The sequence below is a fragment of the Dryobates pubescens genome, chromosome 11 (genome assembly GCF_014839835.1).
Source record: "Dryobates pubescens isolate bDryPub1 chromosome 11, bDryPub1.pri, whole genome shotgun sequence".
Classification (NCBI taxonomy): Eukaryota; Metazoa; Chordata; class Aves; order Piciformes; family Picidae; genus Dryobates; species Dryobates pubescens.
In genome coordinates this window covers 10,431,947-10,451,807 of record NC_071622.1, presented here as the reverse complement: position 1 = coordinate 10,451,807, position 19,861 = coordinate 10,431,947, and the positions used below count along the sequence as shown (strand labels likewise).

The following is a 19,861-nucleotide window of genomic DNA, read 5'->3' as shown; positions in this document are numbered from 1 at the left end:
CCTGCTGTGAACTGTTGAGTTCTCTTCAACAAGCCAGATCCCATGAAGAAGCTCTTCCCCACCCTTCACCCTTCCCCGTTCCCGATGCTGCCACTTTCCAAGCAGATGCCCCTCAGGCCATCCACCACTACCGGTTTGCTTTAGTGTGCTTTGCAGGTGACCCAAGTTGGAATGCTACAATGAATTGAAAGCCCAGAGTCAGAGAAAGCATGCTGTCATGGGAGTTTGCTCTTTGCATTTTATTTGGTAATGACAATATTACATTAGCCATGACAATGGACCGTTGTGCGTCATTCACTTCAGGAGCACGGCGGAGATGGTTCCAGTTGTAAAAATAAATAAGAGATAAGAAAACAACTAAAATCTCCCTGTAAACACAGCCAGGGCCCACTGAGGCTCAGAGGTACAACCAGGATGGGGAAGGTGGAAGAGGACTCAACACAGCATCCCCAAACTGGTCCTTGGTCCCTTGCTCTGTTCCAACAGCCATGAAAAGTCCAAGAAATCCTGTGCTCCAGCTGATGTTCAGGGAGGCAAAAGGTAGTTTTCTCAGCAAGTGCCAGCAAGAGGAGGGCCTCCAGGTTTGGTATTTAGGGGTAAATGGAAGCACATGTGGCAGCCCCAGGCTGTCTCAGGAGGGACTGGTGCTGATGGCACATTCCCCGTGTCCCAGCGCAGGACACCTGTGGGGTCCCCAACACCCACCCACACAACTGCTGGCACCATTGCTGCCAACCAGGATCCACATCTTTCCAGAGTGAATGCAGGACCCAGGCATGCCTGCTTCTTTTCTGAAGAGCTCATCCCACAAGTATGAGCTGATGAACTGTCCTGCTGCCCCCCGAGATGCTGAATTCCCAGCACGCATCCCTGTTTCACTCAGCTCCCTGGGTTTCTGCTAAAGTGCTGTGGCTGCAGACTGGGTTCACTGTCCAAGAGAACACCAGGCCAAATTCAAAACCAGGGGAAAGCCTCAGTTTTTCTCTCTTAAGTGTAAAATAAAAAGGGTTTTCAACAGGATCACTCAGCAAAGTGCTTGGTTTACATCGCTATTCTGTCTAGGACAAGCTGCTAGGCTATGGGATGCCATCCACATCCTCAAGGGGAGAAAGGAACTAGCATGGACCACAAAGCATCTTCTTACCATCACCAACACTCCACCAGGCTCATGGGAAACCTGCTGCCTTTGACCCCACTGGCAGCCCTTGCCAGGCTTCCACTCTTGCTGCTGCTGCTCACATACCTTGCTCCACAGTCACAATCCAGGTCTGTCTGCTCATCTCTCTGAAGCTATCCTACAGGAAAGGTGGGCAGCATGCCAAGTGCTACAACATCTAGAATAATTTAATGTACCAGCTTGTATGCTTTCAGCAGTGCTCTTCCAATAAATATTACACAACAATGAGGATGACCAAATAAATAACCATAACAGTAATAAAAAGTGATGCAGGTGACCTAAGAACGTGTGCCAGCTGAAGGTCACGTCACTTAAGCGAGGGATGGAAATGTCACTGCTAGGGGTGCACTGTGGAGGAAGAAGGCATTGAGCTTTGATGCAGAGCATGCGTAGGAAGCAGCAGAAGAAGGATCTTGGGATCAGGGGGAGGCAAGCACAGGGTTCCTCCAGCTGAAAATGCCATGGAGTCTTTTGGACTTGTGTTCTGGCCGTTCCCTGTAGGAAGAGCCCTGCGGGCAGGTCTGGGGTGGTTGCCCTGGGCACGGTGGGAGTTGCAGGCTGGCTCTGCAGTTCAGAGGCAGAGTCCTGAGAGCAGGCAGGGGCTCTCTGGTTAGGGATGCTCAGGGGAATCCAGTCTCTTTTTCCTGGGCTTGGAACTCCAATCCAATTACTCGCTGTCCCTGTGGTGGTGCAGGTTTCCAGCCATGCTGCAAGGGAAGGCAATGGCTTCCTACCCGCTCTGCTCCTCCAGAGAGGGAGGACCTCTCTTCCCAGCAGCTTGGTGAGAAGCAGGAAGCGCTTGAGGTCCTGAGGATCCTACTAAAATGCCAGGACTTCATCTGAAACCCCACCACATGGACCTCAGCCTTTGTAAACTGTCTCTCAGCCTCTGCCTGGTCCCCTGGCTTGTTCTCCCATGGTGGATTTGAGCTCGGGTCAGGTATGCGACCGCTTGCTGATGCCACGGCTGGTGGCCTGCTTGGTCATGTCCTGGTAGGAAGCAGACTTCAGGAACCGGGGGTAGGAGTCCTTCTCCATCAAAGTGCGTGTCTTGGCTTGGGCTTCATTGAAGCAAGTGGAGGTGGCACCTGAAAGGTTCTTCCTCGTGATCTCCCTGGTTTCGTGGTCGATATTCACCTACAAGGAAGCAGCGGCCACAAACATTAACTCAGCATTAACTCCTCTCCCACAGGAGGACACAAACTGTCTCCTCCATCTTCAAATGAAGGTGAAGATGCTCACAAGCTTTTGTACTCCTTTGTCTTGGTAGACCATGCAATGTGAGAAATTAAAGCTCTCGTGAGCAAGAGCACATCTTCCCACTGAGCTGAGAGCACTTGAATAAAACCCACCAGGACATTTTAATCCTTTCTCACCCTATCAGTGCCACAGGACAGAGGTAGAAAATGCTCTCACCTCCCTGGGTGCCTCATTTTGGACAAACTCCTCGAAGATCCTGTTGGCCTTGGAGGCCAGCTTGGTTTTCGACCGGGTCTTTTTGAAGTCCTCACAGGCCAGCCAGAAGTCCAGGTTCTCCTCACTGAACTCTGTTTTCAGAAAGGTGTGGAAGGCTGTCACCCCACCTGGGCAGGGGAGAGAAGAACAGTTAGCAGAATGGAGGAGAGGGGAGGAAGAGGAGAATGGCTGCCAAAAGTGGTGCTGCCTGCAAGCATCCTGTAAGCATCCCGCAAGCATCGCCCTGGGAGCTCAGAGTATGACATCTGCAGATTTCCTTTCCCTCCGGGCAAATTCCACCCTCTGAGATGCTGCTAATTGGCCCCTGGGCTCCAATAAAATCCTTTTCCCACAGACAAGCAATTCTCTGGTTTTATTTATTTGCCCTTTCTGTTACGAGGCTTCAGAGTATTTTCTTTACAGCTTCGGAAAAGAGCTAATTCTACCTAAGCAGAAATGCACTGACGTCTCGGTTCCCTGCAGGAGCCGAGCAGTGATGGCTTTGGGTTTATTTCTCAGCTGAGATCTGGGAAAAATGAGATGCTGAGCAGTATGGAAGAGTAATTGCAGTGCGGATTTCAGAGCCAGCCTGGGGGCTTGTGTTAAGCCACAAAGCTGGAGATGTCTGTTAGCCACCACAGCACGTGAGGAGACTGGCAAAGAAAAATGTCTAGCCCCAAACTAGCACGACAGAAGGACTCTCTGTGGCTCTGGAATAACTTTTAAGTTAGACAGCTGCTTTTGTATTCAAATTGAGCACTTCTGCCACTGTGTGCCTGCTGCAAAGGCCAGCACAAAGGAAGGATTACATATGGACTCAAAAAGAGCGTCAGGAGGTACTATCTGCATGGAGAGGCAGAGAGCACCTTATGGAAGCCCTGCTCCTCACCATACTCTTAGCAATTATCAGAGAAGGAAACCTTAGTATATCTCTGTAAAGCAGCTAAATCCCTTCCTCCTGTGGAAGAACCATCCCTGGAGGCACAGGACAGACAGAGGGCAGCAATGCAGTGTTTTGAGCAACAAAACCTGTGGGGAGGTGGCCGCTTTGCTGCGCAAAGCTGAGCATGGAGAGCAGACACCAAGAGCCTTCTCCAGAGTGTGGAGACAGGGCTGGTCTGGACAGCACACCGATTCTCCATGGTGGAGTGCTGCACTAGGGATGCCCAAGCTGATGCTCCTCTCCTGAGGCAGCAGCCAGGTGTTGCAAGACAGCATTTATGCCCCCCCAGAAAGCACCCAGCCAGAAGAAAAGGGCACAGCATGCTATGAGCCCCGTGCATCAACACCGTCACAGCAGCAAAAAGGCCTCTTTCTAAATCCTAAACCATCTCATCTGAGGAGCAGACAAGATTTCCTCACATACTGGCTGCAGCATCACTGTCCCCCCCTTGCTCACTGGAAACATGCTTGTCCCACACACGTTCACCAAGAGAAGAAAACAAGATCCTACTCACTTTTACTCTTCAGGAGCTGGTCGAAGGACTCCCTCCATTCAAGTGCCTCTTGTGAGGAGTCTCTGGAAAAGACAAAGGGTTGTAAGTCTTGCTGTCCTGCCAACAGCATTTCTCCTGCCCCACAGCAAAGGATGCAGGCACTTCAGTCAAGCAGTCCCATTATGGGAAACAGAACAAGAAGGGAGGGAGCAGCACTCGGTAGGAAAACACTGAGACCTCCAGCATCCATTACCTGTGGGCTCTCTTTCCTTTCTCCCTTTCTTTTACCTTCCCTGATGGCTCACCAGACCTCAGCTCCATAATGCAGCTTTGGTTAGGTAGCTTCTGTAATTTAGCAGAACCTCTTTACAGCTGGTACAAGCCCAGCAGAGCCTCCTCTGTGAGAGGACACCCTGCCTTCAGCAGCAGTAGCTAGTATTCTGTTTTAAATGCTGCCTGCGTTCCCTACAGGTCCCAAGCACTGGGCTGAGACACCACTGGGACTGCAGAAGCCCTCTGGGTTTCTCGCCTGTTGCTGTCGCCCTGCTCTCTTGTGCCTAATGCCAGAGCATCGGTTCCCCCATCTGATTTTATAACTGGTGGAGCTCCAAGTGATCCGCCTTCTCTGCCTGCCGGGGTGGGACCTCGGGGAGGGCGAGCTGCACTCTGTTCTCTCTGCTTTGCAGATGGGTAGGAGCATCCCCCAGGACAGCCGGGTCCACGGGCACCTGTCCCAGGCTGAACCTGGGACACGGCACCGCTTGGCTTACCTCCACCTGGAGCCCAGCTGCAGCTTGCTAGAGGTCCTGATCCTGTGTCCCAGCTCTGGTTTGTGAAGCAGAATCCCTAAGCGGCTCTTCAGATCCTTGGCTCTGGAAGGGAGGAAGGGGAGAGGTGGGTTTGTTGGACTGCTGCTGCCACCACACCATCCCTCCTGCCTCCAGGGGCTGCACCCCACACACCCGACACAGTTTGGAGGGGCAGCCCTCTCTCCTCAGCATCAGCTCCTTCTTTGCCTTCTGATGTATGAAATAAATGCATCTCCAATTGCTGTTTCTGCTCCCTGGCAACCGCACTCAGCAGTGCATTAAGCCCAGGAGATGCTTCCCTCCTGCTCCCTCCCCAGGTAGCATCGCACGCATTTATACAGCACGGTGAGCTTTTTCCTCGGGGGCAGGTAGCAGAGCAGCTGCTGAGAGCCCAACTAGAGTCCCCAGAGCCCCCTCCCCCCCCCCCCAGCTCCTTGAAGCCAGCCTGGCTTCTTTCCCCATCCTCATCTCCCAGCAGTGCCAATGGAAAAACACTGATTGCTTTTCTGCTCGGCAGAGGAGCATCTCCTCGCTGCAAAGCTCCTGCAGCAGGGCTGGTGGTCCCCTACTTTGTTTTTTGGGGTGCCCCTGAATCACCAGGAGCTTGCCATGGAGATGGTCACACTCCCCAGTGGTATCACCCACCTACCCCATGCCTTCGAGACTCAGTGAGCCCAGCGTCAGCACACGATGCTCCTGTGCCAGAACCCCTCTGCGAGAGCCGGGGATGCTACTGCCTGTCACCACAGCTCTGCGGTGGTGGCACCTCCCTGCCGGGAGGGTTCTGCAGCAATTCAACAGGAGCTGCTGCTAAATGGGCTCCTTTCCCCAGGGTCCCCCCCGCAGGCAGCTCACGGCCCCGCTGCTATTTGTGTGCTGGAGCTCGTTCCATCATCCCAAGGCACTCATATGAAAAACATTTAAGTGTTTAAATGTCAAGCCAGCACCGTGTAGCCATGTTTGGCAGGAGGAGCAACGTGTCACTTAACGTTTCGACCGTGTTGACAAAAACAGTCCTGTTGCTGCCAACTTGAACCAAGTTCTGCGGAGCTGGAGGAGCAGCCCTCGTGTTTGTACACCCAGCCACACGCAAGGAAGCCCTCTCCAGCCTCCTCTTCCTCTGCGTGTGTCACCTCCCTGCTCCCCTGCTGGGGAGCAGAACAGGCGCCGCCAAAACAAATCACTCGGGCAGCCCTTCACTGCCTGTTTCCTTGTGGTCTGCATCCCAGTTCCTACTGAGACACCACGGCCACAGCAGCAGCGGAGGCTGACCCAGCTTTTCGGAAGTTAGGTGCATCTTTTCCAGAGAACCCTCTGCATCCCAGACCTGCGGCGTGGCGAAGCCCCTTACCTTTCCAGGCAAGTGATGGGGAGCGCGGCTAAGCCCTGGCACATGCTGAGGGCTGGGCACCCAGGTACCCAGCAACTCATCGGGTCCTTAACGGTGGTGGTTGGGGTGTGCAACAGGCAGCTGTGGCAGCACCTGCGCCCACGGTTGCGCGCTGTCGGCTGGAGAAGCGGCAAGGAGCTGCGCTTTATATGGGGTGGGAGGCGGGAGAGCTGGGAGGGGGACCCAGCTTCGCTCCAGCCAACCAAAAGCTACTTTGGCAGAGCCTGGTGAAGATAACAGCTTAGGTAGGGTGTTGTTTGTTTTTTCTTTTGTGCTGGAAAAGGAGGGGGGAGTAGGAGGCCCGAGCTTGTCCTTGGGCATCACAGTCATAGCTGCTTCCTCGCTAACAGGAAAAAACAGGCTCGTTTCCACCGACGTGCTGAGTAACCGCGGGCAACGCACATGGGGAGAGCGAGAGGGACAGGACAGACGCCGTACACACCATAATTTGTCAGCTCAGTCCTGCTGCCCGAGGACTTCTGACCCTCCTGGCACTGCATCGCAGCAGAGGGTGGTGAAATACTGGCACAGGTTGCCCAGAGAAGTTGTGGATGCCCTCTGCCTGGAATTGTTTAAGGCCAATTTGGATGAGGCTGCAAGCAACCTGGTCTAGTGGAAGGTAGGGGCAGGTGTTTGGAACTGAATGATCTTTGAGGTCCTTTTCAACTAAAACCATTCTGTGATTCCTCAGGTGGTTTCAGCAGGGTATGCCAGTCCCCAGCAGACTCAGGCTGATTTGAAGCATCCCAGGGGCAGATCCAAACTCTGGGGGAAGGGGCTGCACTCCCCAGGGCAACACAATGCCCCCTCCTTTCACTGCAGGCAGAGCAGAAGGGTGTCATGTCTCCTCATCCCCCAGATCTCACTGACAATCCACTGCTAGAGTAAATAAGGCTTGGTGTCTGACCTCATGTGCTGGCAGAGGCTATGCATCATCATAAATTCTCTGCTGGATCTGTAGTGGGAGAAGAGAGGGGAGGAGATGCACATCAAAGGAAGTCTGAGCAAAGTGTGGAAAAGTATCTGACAAAAGGGGATCCTAATGGGAACTGAAGATGAAAAGAAGAGACTAAAAGCACGGAAGGTGTTGGCAGCTGGAGGGGAATGACAGAAGTAGCAAAATCAAAGGGTGAAGAGAAAAAGTGAAACCAGTGTCAGACACTGCGCACCAGCAAAGCTCACAAAGCAAAGCTCCAGGAGAAGCAATAGGTCCCACATGCCAAGGTCAGGCTCATGGAGGGCCCCTCAGAGCTGCTGTCCCTGCAGCTCCCCAGGTTGTGGCTCTGGGAGCTCACCACAGTGGAGGGAGCAACCTTTCACCCCCATGCTGGTGGCTATGCCAGGGCAAAGGCAAGAGCTGCCATCTTTACTCCTCATCCTTTTCTTTCCTCCCCACTTAGGCTCCACAGCCAGCACAGACATTTTTCCAGAGCTCAGGATGTCTTCTGCCCTTGCTTCCTGCATTAATCACATGCAAGACGTAGCCAGAGTGTCTTGCTTGTGAGAGATGAGCCATGCCAGGGAAGGTGGTGGCACACAGCCACCAGGAGCTGAGGAGAAAGGCTCCTCTCAGGAAGCCTTTGGGAGCAAGAGCATAGCAGGATAGGAGACTTTCAGAGGAGCTTCAGGCATCTCAGCTCCCATGAACTGCAACTGGGACTCCTGCCTTTCACCCACCATATAGAAAAAGCCCCTGAATTGCCTTGCCCATGGCTAGCCAGAAAAGATGCATCAGGATTAATGACCAAACATGTTTTTAGCTCATGTCTTGGCTTTAGTGACAAGACCAGCCCTTTTCCTAGCACCTCTGAGATTTTTCACTCAAGTAAACAGGTTTAAGGCTTGGTTAGCAGATATTCAGGTGCAGATAAATATCTGGAGCTACAGAAAGCTCTTGTTCATGTCTTCCCTGTGCTTCAGAACCATGATTAGAACTGTGAATTTAGGGAAAGAAGGAGATGAGTAAGGGTGGGAGGGCTGTAAGGTTGCCTTTGCCTGTACAGATGCTAAGGAGGTCTGTGTGTACCCACAGTGTGGAGCTAACATAGCTTTTGGAAGTGCTTGGCCACATCAGCCTGATGCTCCACACCATATCACTGCCATGTTGGGAACACCAGTGTTGCAGCAGCAGTGCCATGCTGATGTGGGTGTGGGCTCCTGGTACCCACAGGAGAAAGTCACACACAGGTATTTTGGCACTGACCACACACACACACACCCCCTTCACACTCACCTCCCAGCTGCAGCAGTCGGCAGCTCAATGGGCCTGGAGTGGTGACACCCCTTCTCCTCTGCCACCTGTATCTCAACCTCCTTCCTGGGTTTCCACACACAAGCAGTGCTCAGCAATGCCCTGACATTGTTTTGTCTCATCCTTTTGGGACATGCCTGGTGTCAAGCAGGACTTCTCTGTGACCTTTTTCCCTTTAAAGCTGTAGCCCATTCGACCCACAGATCTGCAACCACAGGACACGCCAGCGACTTGGTGTTTGAACTGTTCCCTAAGCACATTGTGCCTAGAAGAAAGCCTCCAGGAGCCTGGGCACGTGTAACAGACACACAGGATAGATGACTTCTGGCAGCAAGTCCATGGTCCCTGTGACAGTCACTGTGCTAGGAGCCACGTGCTGCTTGAAGTAGCCAGGGAAGTGTAACTGTATGGCAAAAACACAGCTGGGATGACAGTAACAGCCGAGGCCCATGGTGGAGGAGCATGGGTGATGTGAGCCAGAACAGAACAACTCTGCACACCCCTGCCTTGGTATTACAGCCTGCTGAGTTCTCCACTTTGCTTCAGTACCTGTCTCCCTGCTGCTTCACCCCATCAAAATAAAATGAGTTGAGCAAGTGCGTGTGTGGCGTTACCTTGTCCCCTTTGTAGCAGCTTTTGAAGCACATGACTCAGGTGAGTCAAAGCTCAGGAAAAGATGAAGTGAGGAAATGCCTGCAGTGGGAGCTTGGTCCCTATGGGAGAGGGAGAGCCCATGGGAGAGACAGGTCCCTATAAACCTCAGTGTGAGGGAAAGAATCAATCAGTTAATGGCTGGACTTGATATTAAAGGTCACTTCCAACCCTGATGATTCTATGACTCTGAAAAAGCTGTGTCTTCTTGGGTACCATATAGAATCATAGCATTGTTAGGGTTGGAAGAGACCTCAAGGGTCATCTAGTTCCAGTCCCCTGCCATGGGCAGGGACCCCTCACACTAGATTAGGTTGCTCAGAGCCACATCCAGCCTGGCCTTAAAAACCTCCAGGGATGAGGCTTCCACCACCTCCCTGGGCAACATGTCCCAGTGTCTCACCACCCTCATGGTGAAGAACTTCCTAACATCCAATCTGAATCTACCCATTTCTATTTTTGTTCCATTCCCCCTAGTCCTATCATTACCTGACACCCTAAAAAGTCCCTCCCCACCTTTCTTGTAGCCCCCTTAAGATACTGGAAGGCCACAATAAGGTCTCCTCAGAGTCTTCTCTTCTCCAGACCGAATAGCTCCAACTCCCTCAGTCTGTCCTTATAGGAGAGGTGCTCCAGCCCCTCAACCAGAAGTGGCATAAAGCTATAGGAAATGCCACACTCACATCAAAGTCCCACACTTGGGTGTTCAGACTGGTGCCCAGCTCTGGTAACACAGTGCAGTGCCAGTAGCACAGGTATGGGTCTGAGCTCAGGTGCAGGAATGGGTGTCAGGCTGCCCTGGCAGCATCCTCCCTTACCAAGTCCAGGACAGACCTTCTGCTCATTTTATCATAGCCTCCCTGTATAAACAACCAGCTGACAGCTCTACTCCCTTGGGGCAGCTCCTTTAACTCTCCCTTTTGATGACAGATCCTCACCCCGGGGAGATGCTGTCCGGGGGTGGGCAGCCAGCCAGCCTGGGATGTGGTAGATGCAATATTTCCTAACGCAGGGCTCTTCGGTAGGGTTATGCAATAGCCTCTGAGCCCAACGACAACTGTGTACTCAGATGTCTTCATGCTGCTCTATATCTAATTTAATTACGTGCTTCCTGTCTCATTTAGCTTAGCAGCCTCCCGCGGCTCCAGCTCGCTCGCCTGCATTATCAGCCCTTGTTTTGGAACACAAAAAGCTCATCTGTGTTGCAACGCCTGGGGCTGGGCTCCCTTCCCGTAATGGTGCTGCGGCTTTGCCGGCACAAAACCCATCTCCCATCCACGGGGACCGGCCCTCTTGGGGCTTTGTTTCCACCAGGGAGGTCCCAGAAACCTAGGCAGGGTGCATGGTGGGGGGTCTGCGTGCTTAGGCTGGGAGATGCCTGGACTGTGGAGGCACCTGTGGTGGAAGAGCTGCACCTGCATTTGGAGGGGTACAGCTACTGGCTTCCCCATCACAAGCAAACCAGAAAACCTCTCACCCCCAGGTATTGCTGCTGTTGTCGTTTCTGGCACTTCTGAAGTGCCAGAAAGCCTGGGAAATAGGAAAATAAAGTTTGCAGCCCCAGTACTACACAAATGAGGCAGGTAACATGGAATAAGAAAGGACTGGTGCTCTCTACAACTACCTGAATGGAGGCTGTCCTGAGGTGGACAGGTGGTCTCTAGAGATAGAAGAGGGAGTGGCCTCAAGCTGCACCAGAGGGGGGTTAGGCTAGACATTAGGAAAAGTTTTTTCACTGAAAGGATTGTCAGGCACTAGAATAGGCTGATGGAGTCACCATCCCTGGATGTGTTTAAAAGCCATATATAGATTGGGTGCTTGGGGATGTGGCTTAGTGGTGGACTCGGTAGAGCAAGGTCGATGGTCAGATTCGATGATCTTGAAGGTCTTTTCCAGCCTAAATGATTCTATGTGCCCCAAAGCACAACCAGGCTCTGAGAAGAGTTTCTGGTGCCAGGCATTTTTGCATTTTCATATGGTTTGAGTGGAAGGGGACAGCAGAGAGGAGGAGGAGAGGAAGAGTGTGAGGAGGGTGAGCTATGCTGCTGGGGTCTCACTGCATTGCAGATGTGGGCCAGGCAGGCTCACTGAGGAGCCTGACATCCGGTTTCTCTTAAACTGATGGAGGCTTACAGAGGTGGCAATGAGGAATGGTTAAACCCAAAGACAGCACCATGCACTCCCTGCATTGCTTCGGCAGAGACTGACAAAGTGCTAGGCATGAAATCAGGGAGATGTTGAATGCAAAGGAGTAGAAGAGAGAGACTTCAAGATACTGCTCACGTTGCACAGCCCTTTCCTCAAACAGCAAGCTCATCTGATTGTGTTTAAGGACAGATGTAGGCAAAGGAGACAGAGAAAGGGTGCTGGCAGCACATTGTCTGAGCCAAGAGGTTGCTACTGTGCAGGCAGGAGTGTGGCATCACTCAGAAGTGGCAATGGTACCCAGGAGGAATGGAGATGCCAGTGTGGCTGCAACAGCAATGGAGTGTTTGCAAGGGGTCTCCAAGAGTCCCATTGCAGCTGCAGAGGAGGAGCAGGGAGTCCTGCTACACAAGTTAACCACAAGCCAGCATGTAGCAAACAATGTTTCTAGCAGGTTGAGAGAGGTTCTACTACCCTTCTTCTCTGCCCTAGTGAGGCCACATCTGCAGTATTATGTCCAGCTCTGAGCTCTTCAGTTCAAGAGAAACAAGGAACTGCTTGAGAGAATGCAGCAGAGGCTATGAAGATGCTGAGGGAACTGGAGCATCTCTCCAATGAGGAAAAGCAAAGAGATATGGGGCTGTTTATCCTGGAGAAGACTGAAAGGGGATCTTATCAATGTTTATCAATATCTAAAGGGTAGAGGTCATGAGAATGGGGCAAGACCCTATTCAATGCTGCCCAGCAACAGGACAAGGGGAAAGAAACACAAGCTAGAACCCAGGAGGTTCCATGTGAAGATGAAATAAACCTTTCTTTCCTGTGAGGGTGCTGGAGCCCTGGATCAGACTGCCTGGAGAGGCTGGGGAGCCTCTTTCTCTATAGAGTTTTAAAACCCACCTGGATAAGAGCTTGGATGACCTGTTCTGGGTGACCCTGCTTTAGACTAGATGATCTCCAGAGGTCCTCTTCCAGCCCCCCACCATTCTGGAATAGTGTGGCCAGCAGGAGTAGGGAGGTCATTCTGCCCCTGTACGCTGCACTGGTTAGGCCACACCTGGAGATCTGTGTCCAGTTCTGGGCCCCTCAGTTTAGGAAAGATGTTGACTTGCTGGAAGGTCTCCAGAGAAGGGCAACAAAGCCGAGGAGGGGTTTGGAGCACAAGCCCTATGAGGAGAGACTGAGGGAGCTGGGGTTGCTTAGCCTGGAGAAGAGGAGGCTCAGGGGAGACCTTCTTGCTCTCTACAACTACTAGAAGGGAGGTTGTAGACAGGCAGGGGCTGGTCTCTTCTGCCAGGCAACCAGCACCAGAACAAGAGGTCACAGTCTCAAGCTGTGCCAGGGAAGGTTTAGGCTGGATGTTAGTTCTTCATAGAAAGAGTGATTGGCCATTGGAATGTGCTGCCCAGGGAGGTGGTGGAGTCACCATCCCTGGAGGTGTTTAGGAAGAGACCGGATGGGGTGCTCAGTGCCATGGTTTAGTTGATTAGGTAGTGTTGGATGATAGGTTGGACTCAATCATCTCAAAGGTCTTTTCCAGCCTATTCTATTCTACGGGTGCAGGTGAGCCTAGCTTCATCCATGCCCCCTTGCCCAGGATGACCCCCCCCTCACACACACACACACACTGCCTTGCAGGGGGCACAGCTGCCCACTCAGGCAGCAGCACTCATCCCTTCGCAGCTTCTGTGCACCACCAGGTCCTCACCCTAACCCATGGGGCATTTAATTGACTTCCCAAGCAAAGCCCACTCAGCGTTCCCCCGGAGCACGAGCGGAAATAGCTGCTCTGGAAACTCGCAGCAGTGCGGAAAGAGATCATGGAAATAAAATAATGAAATAATAATCACATTGAAAAATTCCCATAAAATAAAACTAAATTAGAATTCCAAATGAGCTCTTCAAGGGGCAGCTGTTACCCACTCTGCTCATGTGCTCGCTCTTGCACAGCACTGGAGCACATCTGCGTAGGGAGAGGTATCTGACAGCAGGTATTTTTAAACCTTAGCTTTCTGTTCCTGGCACCTGCTCTTTAAAGCCACTGAACAGCAAAATAATAAAAAGAAAGAAAGTAGGGGGAAAAAAAAAAATCCAACAAAAAAACCACCCAACAAAGATGAGGGCTAAATATATCCTAACTAAGAGGAGAGACAGAGCAGCACTAATGGCAGATCCTTCCCTGGATGCATGCAAATTGCTTTGGCTCAGCGACAGGCTTAGAGAGAAGAAGCAGCAGATGAAAAGGAGAAAAAAATATTAAAAGGGAAGGGAATTAGGGTTAAAAAAGGGGGATGGGAGAAAAAAAATTTCCACTGCAGCAATTTTGAGAGGAAAAACAACTTTGTTCCATTTTTGTCTTTAAATTCAACCCTGTGCTTACCGTGTAGCAAACACCTTCTGGCTGTGCATCAGGTGGGGAGCACCCTCGATGTGCCCAGGACCGAGAAGAATCCAGGTCACTGCCCTCCCTCACTTGCCAGACCTTCTCAGGAGGTGCTCTGCTTGGCCTCATCCCTTCCTCACTGAAGCTCTTTCTCCTCCCTCCCTTCCTCCCTTCTCCACACTCTGAGATCTCCCACCATGCAATTTCCCAATAATGCCTAAACAACCTCCCCACAGCTGCCCTCACTCTGGTCTCTCTCTCTGCCCCACTGATCCTTCCCTCTCCCCTTCCCCCTTTAGTACTCAGGATTGCCTTCAGCTGCTGCCCAACCCTTGCCTAACAAGCCTAGGCTCTTCCAGATTCCCTAAAATGGTCCCTGGGACTCACTGAGTCACGCTGACTCCTCCAGCTCTCACTGCTCATCTCTAGCTCATACATGCCCTGGTCCCAGAGGTGCTTTCTCTGCCTGCTGAGCCAGCCCTTGCCTTTCCTTCTCTTACTAGTTCACCCCCATCCCCACTGTCAGCCCTCACCCTGGGCTTTGCTGGTGAACTCCCCAGCTTGTTTCTCCCCAGGATGGGTCAAGGCCAGACCTCAATGCAAGATGCCTGATAGAGCCTGGGTTTGCATTTTGCAGATTGGAGAAAGCATCTATTTGCTTCTCACAGACTGATCATGTTTGATCCATCCACACTGCTGCCTTTGCTGGGGGACCCTGCTCATACCTCCTCCACTCCACTGCTGGTCTGGCTGCAGAGAGCAGACCTGGCACTTGCTTTCACACCTGGCATAATGGAAACGCTGCCAGAAGGGCAGGTGGGAGCTGTGCCACCTGCAGCACTGATGCGTGGGAAAGGCTGGAGCCCCAGCTGTGCCACCTTCATCGCAGCCACTTCTGGCTGCATTTCAGTGGGTTTAATGGGCTGGTAAAGAGCATTTTGTATGGAACCATCACTACTTCTCCCACAGGATGCATATGGAGGCAGCAAGGCTGGAGAGAGCCAAATGGCTGTCTCTGCAGCCCTGTGTCCCCACACCACACTGACAGGCAGTGAAGGGCTTGGTTTTCCACTTTTCCCCTGGAGCATGGCTGAACAAGCATTTACCTGCTACTGGCCTCTCCTCCAGGAAGGTGCTGCAGGTTTATGTGTGCTTCCACAAGGTACCTGGTTCAGCAGAGGAGATAATTTTTCTGCTCACATCACCCTTCTGCACTGACTGTCACCATTCTCAGTGCTGCCTGCCTACCTGGACTGAAGCCAGTTCTCCTGCTCTGCTCCAACTGCAGCTACTCCCTGGGCAGACACCATCAGCCCCTTGCCGTGAAGAAGCTTTGCTGTACTCTTTTACCCAGAACAACAGCTTCTGACATTGCTTGCACTCAGGTCCTTGGTTTTGGGATTTGAGGTGGGTAATCCACCACAGGCAGCAGCGGGGGGGTAGCCAGAAAAGGACAGCAATGCACTGGTGGTAAACTCTTCAGATTTACCTTCCTTGTAATCTCCTAGATACCAGCTGACAGTATTTCTGACTCATCTCCCCAAACTGTACCTCTAGGTAGAACAGATCTAAATTCCCTCAAGAGAGGAGACTGCTCAGAGTTAACACATCCCTTCATTGTCCCATCCAGCCTATTCGCACCAGTGAAACCAGCACGCAGAAGGATGAGGGCAGGATCCAAGAAGGTGCAAGCTTCTCCCATCCTTTTCCTCCTTAGTAATTCTCCTAGGAGATACCCCTCCATCCCCAGATCCACAGTTCTCACTTTCCACGTGGGAAAACACACTCAGCCCACCCTTTTTCAGACACTCAGGCAGAGAGCAAGTAGTCTCAGGCTGTTTATTACGTCCTTACGGTCTCTATACGGTACAGGTGAGTAGCACTTTACAATGGGGTGACACAGCTTGGGGGATATCATCACCAGTCGGACATCTGGTATGGCTGAGGAGCTTCTCCAGCCTCAGAAGGAAAGCAAACAAGCAGTTAATGTAGAGAGAAAGTCAAGCCAAACCCGAGCCCATGCCTTCCCCTGAATGGGAAGCAATCAGACCGAACAGCCCCTGCGGCACCAGCGGCACCCAGACCCTGCAGAGGCAGTCACAGCATCAGGATGTAATTTTAAAAAGAGCATGTCACAGAGAAGCTCTTAAAAGAGCTTCCCAGGTATCTGGTGGCTCGCTTCTGAGTTCATTCCATACATTAAAGCTCTCCTAAATCTCTTCTGAGCCACCCACAAGCATGTTCCCCAAGGGACAAGCCTTTTCCATGATTTAAGACAGCCTTATTCAGTGCTGGGGTTTGGAGCTGGATCCTCAAAGCCCCTTTCTGCAGCTGGGGCACTGCCATCCCACCAAAGATGGGGCTGCCAGAGAGCTTAACAGAAAATCTGCCTCTCTGATTTGGATTGCTTGTAGAGGAGGGGCAAAAGGATGAGAGGCTTTGACTGTGGTTTTTAAAGAAGGGGTCTCTACTCCAGGGAGCACTTGTACCCCGCTTTCTTCATTACCAGTAATCCCACAGGGGGCCACACCAATCAATACAAAGTCCCTCCTTCCCCTCACTGCTTTTTAGCTGGTGGCTGCAGGCACTGATAGAGCAGCATGAAGACATTTCTCTCAGGATAGTGCTGTTATCTGTAAATGCAAAGCTGAGCAGGTCCTCACCAGTCATGTTTTAGATCCAGCCTGGGGCACGCAGCACATGATGCAAACTGGGAGCTGTGGGGCTACAGGAGACAAGTGATTCACAGCGTGGCTGGTGCCCACAGCTCTCTTGTATGCCAGAAGCAGGCACTCCAGAAGCAGGCACTGCCTATTAGTGTGTGCCTTTTGGCCAGACATTTTGATTTGTTTATTTTTTTTTTCAGTAACAAGCTCATCCCCTTTTGCCACCTCCCTCCCATGGAGCTCCCTGAACTCCACTTGTGTTTACTGCGGTCTCACATTAGAGAGACATCCCTCCCGTTAAAACCAAGAGGAGGCACAGAGCAGAACAACTGACTTTACTGAGCAAATACACCACACACACACCCTTTATTTACACTCTATTTTTTTTTTCTTCTTTTTTATGTATCAGAAAGCCAGGAGGAAGCAGAGCTATGACCCTGCTGAAGCAGACACTGCCTCCGGCTAGCACGGCTGCCTTCTCAACTAGCCAGCCCCTGCCACAAGCGCAGCGCGTGGAGTGTGGATGGAAGACAACACAAGGCTGGGGACAAGATGAGCTTCTGCAAGCCCAAGGGCTGCATGGTAGAGAAAAGCTTTCTGGTCTAGCAGCAGAAGGTACTTGAATTCCAGTTCTGTGATATAATGCTTTGATGCCAGAGAAAACACAGTACCAAGGAAGTGGACAACCACAGCAGGCCAGGGAATGAAAGACAGCAGGAATTCTGTGAAGTGTTTTGTTCTTACATAACGGGCAAGGGAATAGCTGCTAGGAGTTTTATAGTGGCAGTAGGCAGTACATAAGAGATGGCAAGACCAGAAACAAGTGTCTGGGGAAGTAAAAGGCAAAGAAGAGGAGGAACAGATGAGAACGGGGATGCATCTGCAAACAGGAGGAGGTTATGTGACAGCCAGGCTTAGATATATGGGGACAAACAGTGATGGTGGAGAGGAGGGTTGGCATGGACAGGAGTGCTCCAGAGAGGAACCATAAGGAGGAGGAGGAAGACCACAAAGACAGGACTAAGGAGGAGAGAGGGGTTTGGAGGGAGAAGCAAGAGGCCCCCAGGGAGGGGAAAGCTTACACTGATGAGAGGCACTGCAGGACTGGCATGAGGTATGCTTTGCTATTGCTCTGAATGCTGTAAACATTTTGGTTTTGTGTCTATCAGTGAACATTCAGTTCAGTTTGATACATGTGCTCTTATGGGTAACTGGAAGCCTAGCAGAGTTGTACATCTCTTATTACTAGTCAAACAGTACACACGAGGCAAACACGACACTGGCTAAAAATCTCATTTTTATGTCATTTATGCCTAATTCTCCTATTTTAACATGCACATCTAGGTCTCAGGAAAGCTTCTCTAGTAGGAGACACTAAATAACATACACATGAAGTCTCATGCACGCTCAACCCACCCACACCCTCAGGCACACACACACACACCTATTCCCCTCCCCTGCTTAGCCCAGTGGGACTTTGCCCACCACGGCTTCCCAGCGCGGAGGACACGAACCCATCGGTACATCGGCAAGTCCAGTGAAAGTGATGGAAATCATCCCACAGCCAAGGCAGGAGAAAGAAACCCAAAGTAGCATCTGCTTCTGGAGTTCACAACATCTGAAGCTTACCCAAAAAAAAAAGGCAATTTGCAAACTCTTCCTCCTTTTCGCTGTCACAGGACTTGGGAGCTGACTGGATACTTGCCAGCAAACACACAGAATAGAAAGAGCTGAGCAAAACGGTTTCTTTTTCTTTGCCCTCTCTTCATGTGACAGCACACTCTGACGTTGCTTGAATTGGGAGGGAAGTTTTGGAGGTGTGTGCTTGTGGAGAGGGGAAATGGGGTTTGTAAGTTATGAATATCCTTTTCACATCAGTAAGAGATGAATCAAAGATAGGATATTTGTCCTTGACGGGGATTAGTCATCACTCAGTGCTTTCCGAAGCTTTGGCTCAGTCATTATTTCCTTCATCAGCCCCTGGTTTAAGGGGAAGAGCTATAAGCTGCCTATTTTAATTCACTTCAGACTGACATTTGGCATAAAAGAAGCAGCTGGTGCCAATTTCTTGTTTAAAAAGGAAAAAAAAAAAGAAAGAAAAAAAGAATTGCTTTAAATAACTGGTCTGCTTTCCTTCGAGACAAACTGTAAGAGCAGCAACAAAAATAACCATGAGAGACTCGTACGCCTCAGACAATGCTTTTGCTCCACTCTGTGCTCTAGGATGCTCCCCGTGGAGGATATTACCTGGCACCACTTGAACAGGCAAAACACTTCTCCTACATCAGCTGATGAGAAAACAGTTGCTGTCACCATCGCAGCAACGGCATCTCTGGAGGCGCCTGCACAGCACAATTCCCCAGGTCGATGGTGGAGAGAGGGGAGCTTAGTTGTAACAGGGTGTTGACTACTTGGAAGTTTTCTCCACGAGTTCTGATGCAAACTGAAAGGTTTGACAGCACCAATGCTGGAGGAGCTTGCCTAGACACGTTACCTCCCGGGCTTTCCACAGCCACATTCCGAACAGCCTTTGCAGCCATCAGGGAAGCCTGGGAATTGTCCTTGCTTCTGAGTTCCTGTCCATCATTCCTCAATACAAATGTCTTGTTTCTGCTGTTCCCTCATTGCCTGGTTGTCCCTGTGACCCTCACCACCACAGGTGACTGCAGGGCACTTGCTGAAGAGCCATGTTTGGCATGCATCAGAGGGTACTAGAGGGCAGCAGCATCCAAGCCCACCCAGACCGTTTATCGGTGGCTTTAAGAGAAGTGCTACAAGGCAGTTAACACAATATTTTGCCTTCTCCTTGAAAGCAATGCTGCATAAGCCTGCTGCTGCCATCTCTCACATCCAGAGCAGCACTGGGATGCTTTTCATATGAGCAGTCGAGAGGAAGCTGGAAGGAAGGCAGGCAGGGCCAGGCAAGGTGGCCTCCCTCCATCCCTCACAACACAGTGTGTTTGACACCGAAGCCCTAGGGAACTGAGCTGCCGCCTTGCTGCGGTTGGGTCACCAGCTGCTGTACCATTTGGTGGTCTCAGTGCCACTGGGTACACCTGGCATTGAACAGGTCCAACCATTTCAGCCAAAGAAACCTATGTCCTTGAGAGACCCCAGTCAAATCTGTAGGTGTAGTAGACATAGTGTTTCTTAAAGAGTTCTTCCAGCTCCTCCTCACAGTCAGTAGCTTTGCATTCTGCTTTGTGGGTCAAGCATTGAAGGTCTTTCACCACAGCATGGGGTGCTTTGCTGTCCTCCTTCCCTTTCACCTCTAACAGGAAGGGCTGTATAGGTGGTGTGACTCTGTTCCACATCCTATAGCCCAGCTACCTCCAGGGACAGCCACTGGATGCATGCATCTTTCACTTTGTCTTTGACTCCTCCCAAAGCATTGCACATTTCCCCAGACACCTGTCCCACTAGATCTTCTTTGCCAGGTGCCTTGCTTGCCATAAAGCTATGGGCCCATGAACAGCCCAAATCATGGCTGGTTGAGCC

The 19,861-nt window shown here is 51.4% G+C and overlaps 1 protein-coding gene across 3 annotated transcripts; it reads right to left on the bottom strand.

The window, feature by feature from the left end:
* Positions 1–485: 485 nt before the first annotated feature.
* RGS16 (regulator of G protein signaling 16) lies at positions 486–6,406 on the bottom strand. 3 transcript variants are annotated; one of them, XM_009901918.2, is made up of 5 exons: positions 6,229–6,406; positions 4,839–4,940; positions 4,090–4,151; positions 2,594–2,760; positions 486–2,314 (listed from the first exon to the last, which is right to left on the bottom strand). In XM_009901918.2, exons 1-5 carry the CDS (start codon positions 6,306–6,308, stop codon positions 2,114–2,116), a joined length of 612 nt encoding a protein of 203 aa, XP_009900220.1. In that variant the 5' UTR covers positions 6,309–6,406; the 3' UTR covers positions 486–2,113. The 3 variants fall into 3 exon arrangements, with proteins under 3 accessions (XP_009900220.1, XP_054021429.1, XP_054021430.1); XM_054165454.1 differs by lacking the exon at positions 6,229–6,406 and adding an exon at positions 5,527–5,640; XM_054165455.1 differs by lacking the exons at positions 4,839–4,940; positions 6,229–6,406 and adding an exon at positions 4,322–4,629.
* Between the last annotated feature and the right edge of the window lie 13,455 nt (positions 6,407–19,861).

What these genes read in the sequence shown, in the direction of transcription:
- RGS16 (XM_009901918.2), bottom strand. Translation starts at nt 6,308, where the DNA reads ATGAGTTGCTGGGTACCTGGGTGCCCAGCCCTCAGCATGTGCCAGGGC. An exon ending in CCAGCTCCTGAAGAGTAAAA is followed by an intron (nt 2,761 to 4,089) that starts GTGAGTAGGATC and finishes TCCCCTGCCCAG; the next exon opens with GTGGGGTGACAGCCTTCCAC. An exon ending in AAAATGAGGCACCCAGGGAG is followed by an intron (nt 2,315 to 2,593) that starts GTGAGAGCATTT and finishes GCTTCCTTGTAG; the next exon opens with GTGAATATCGACCACGAAAC.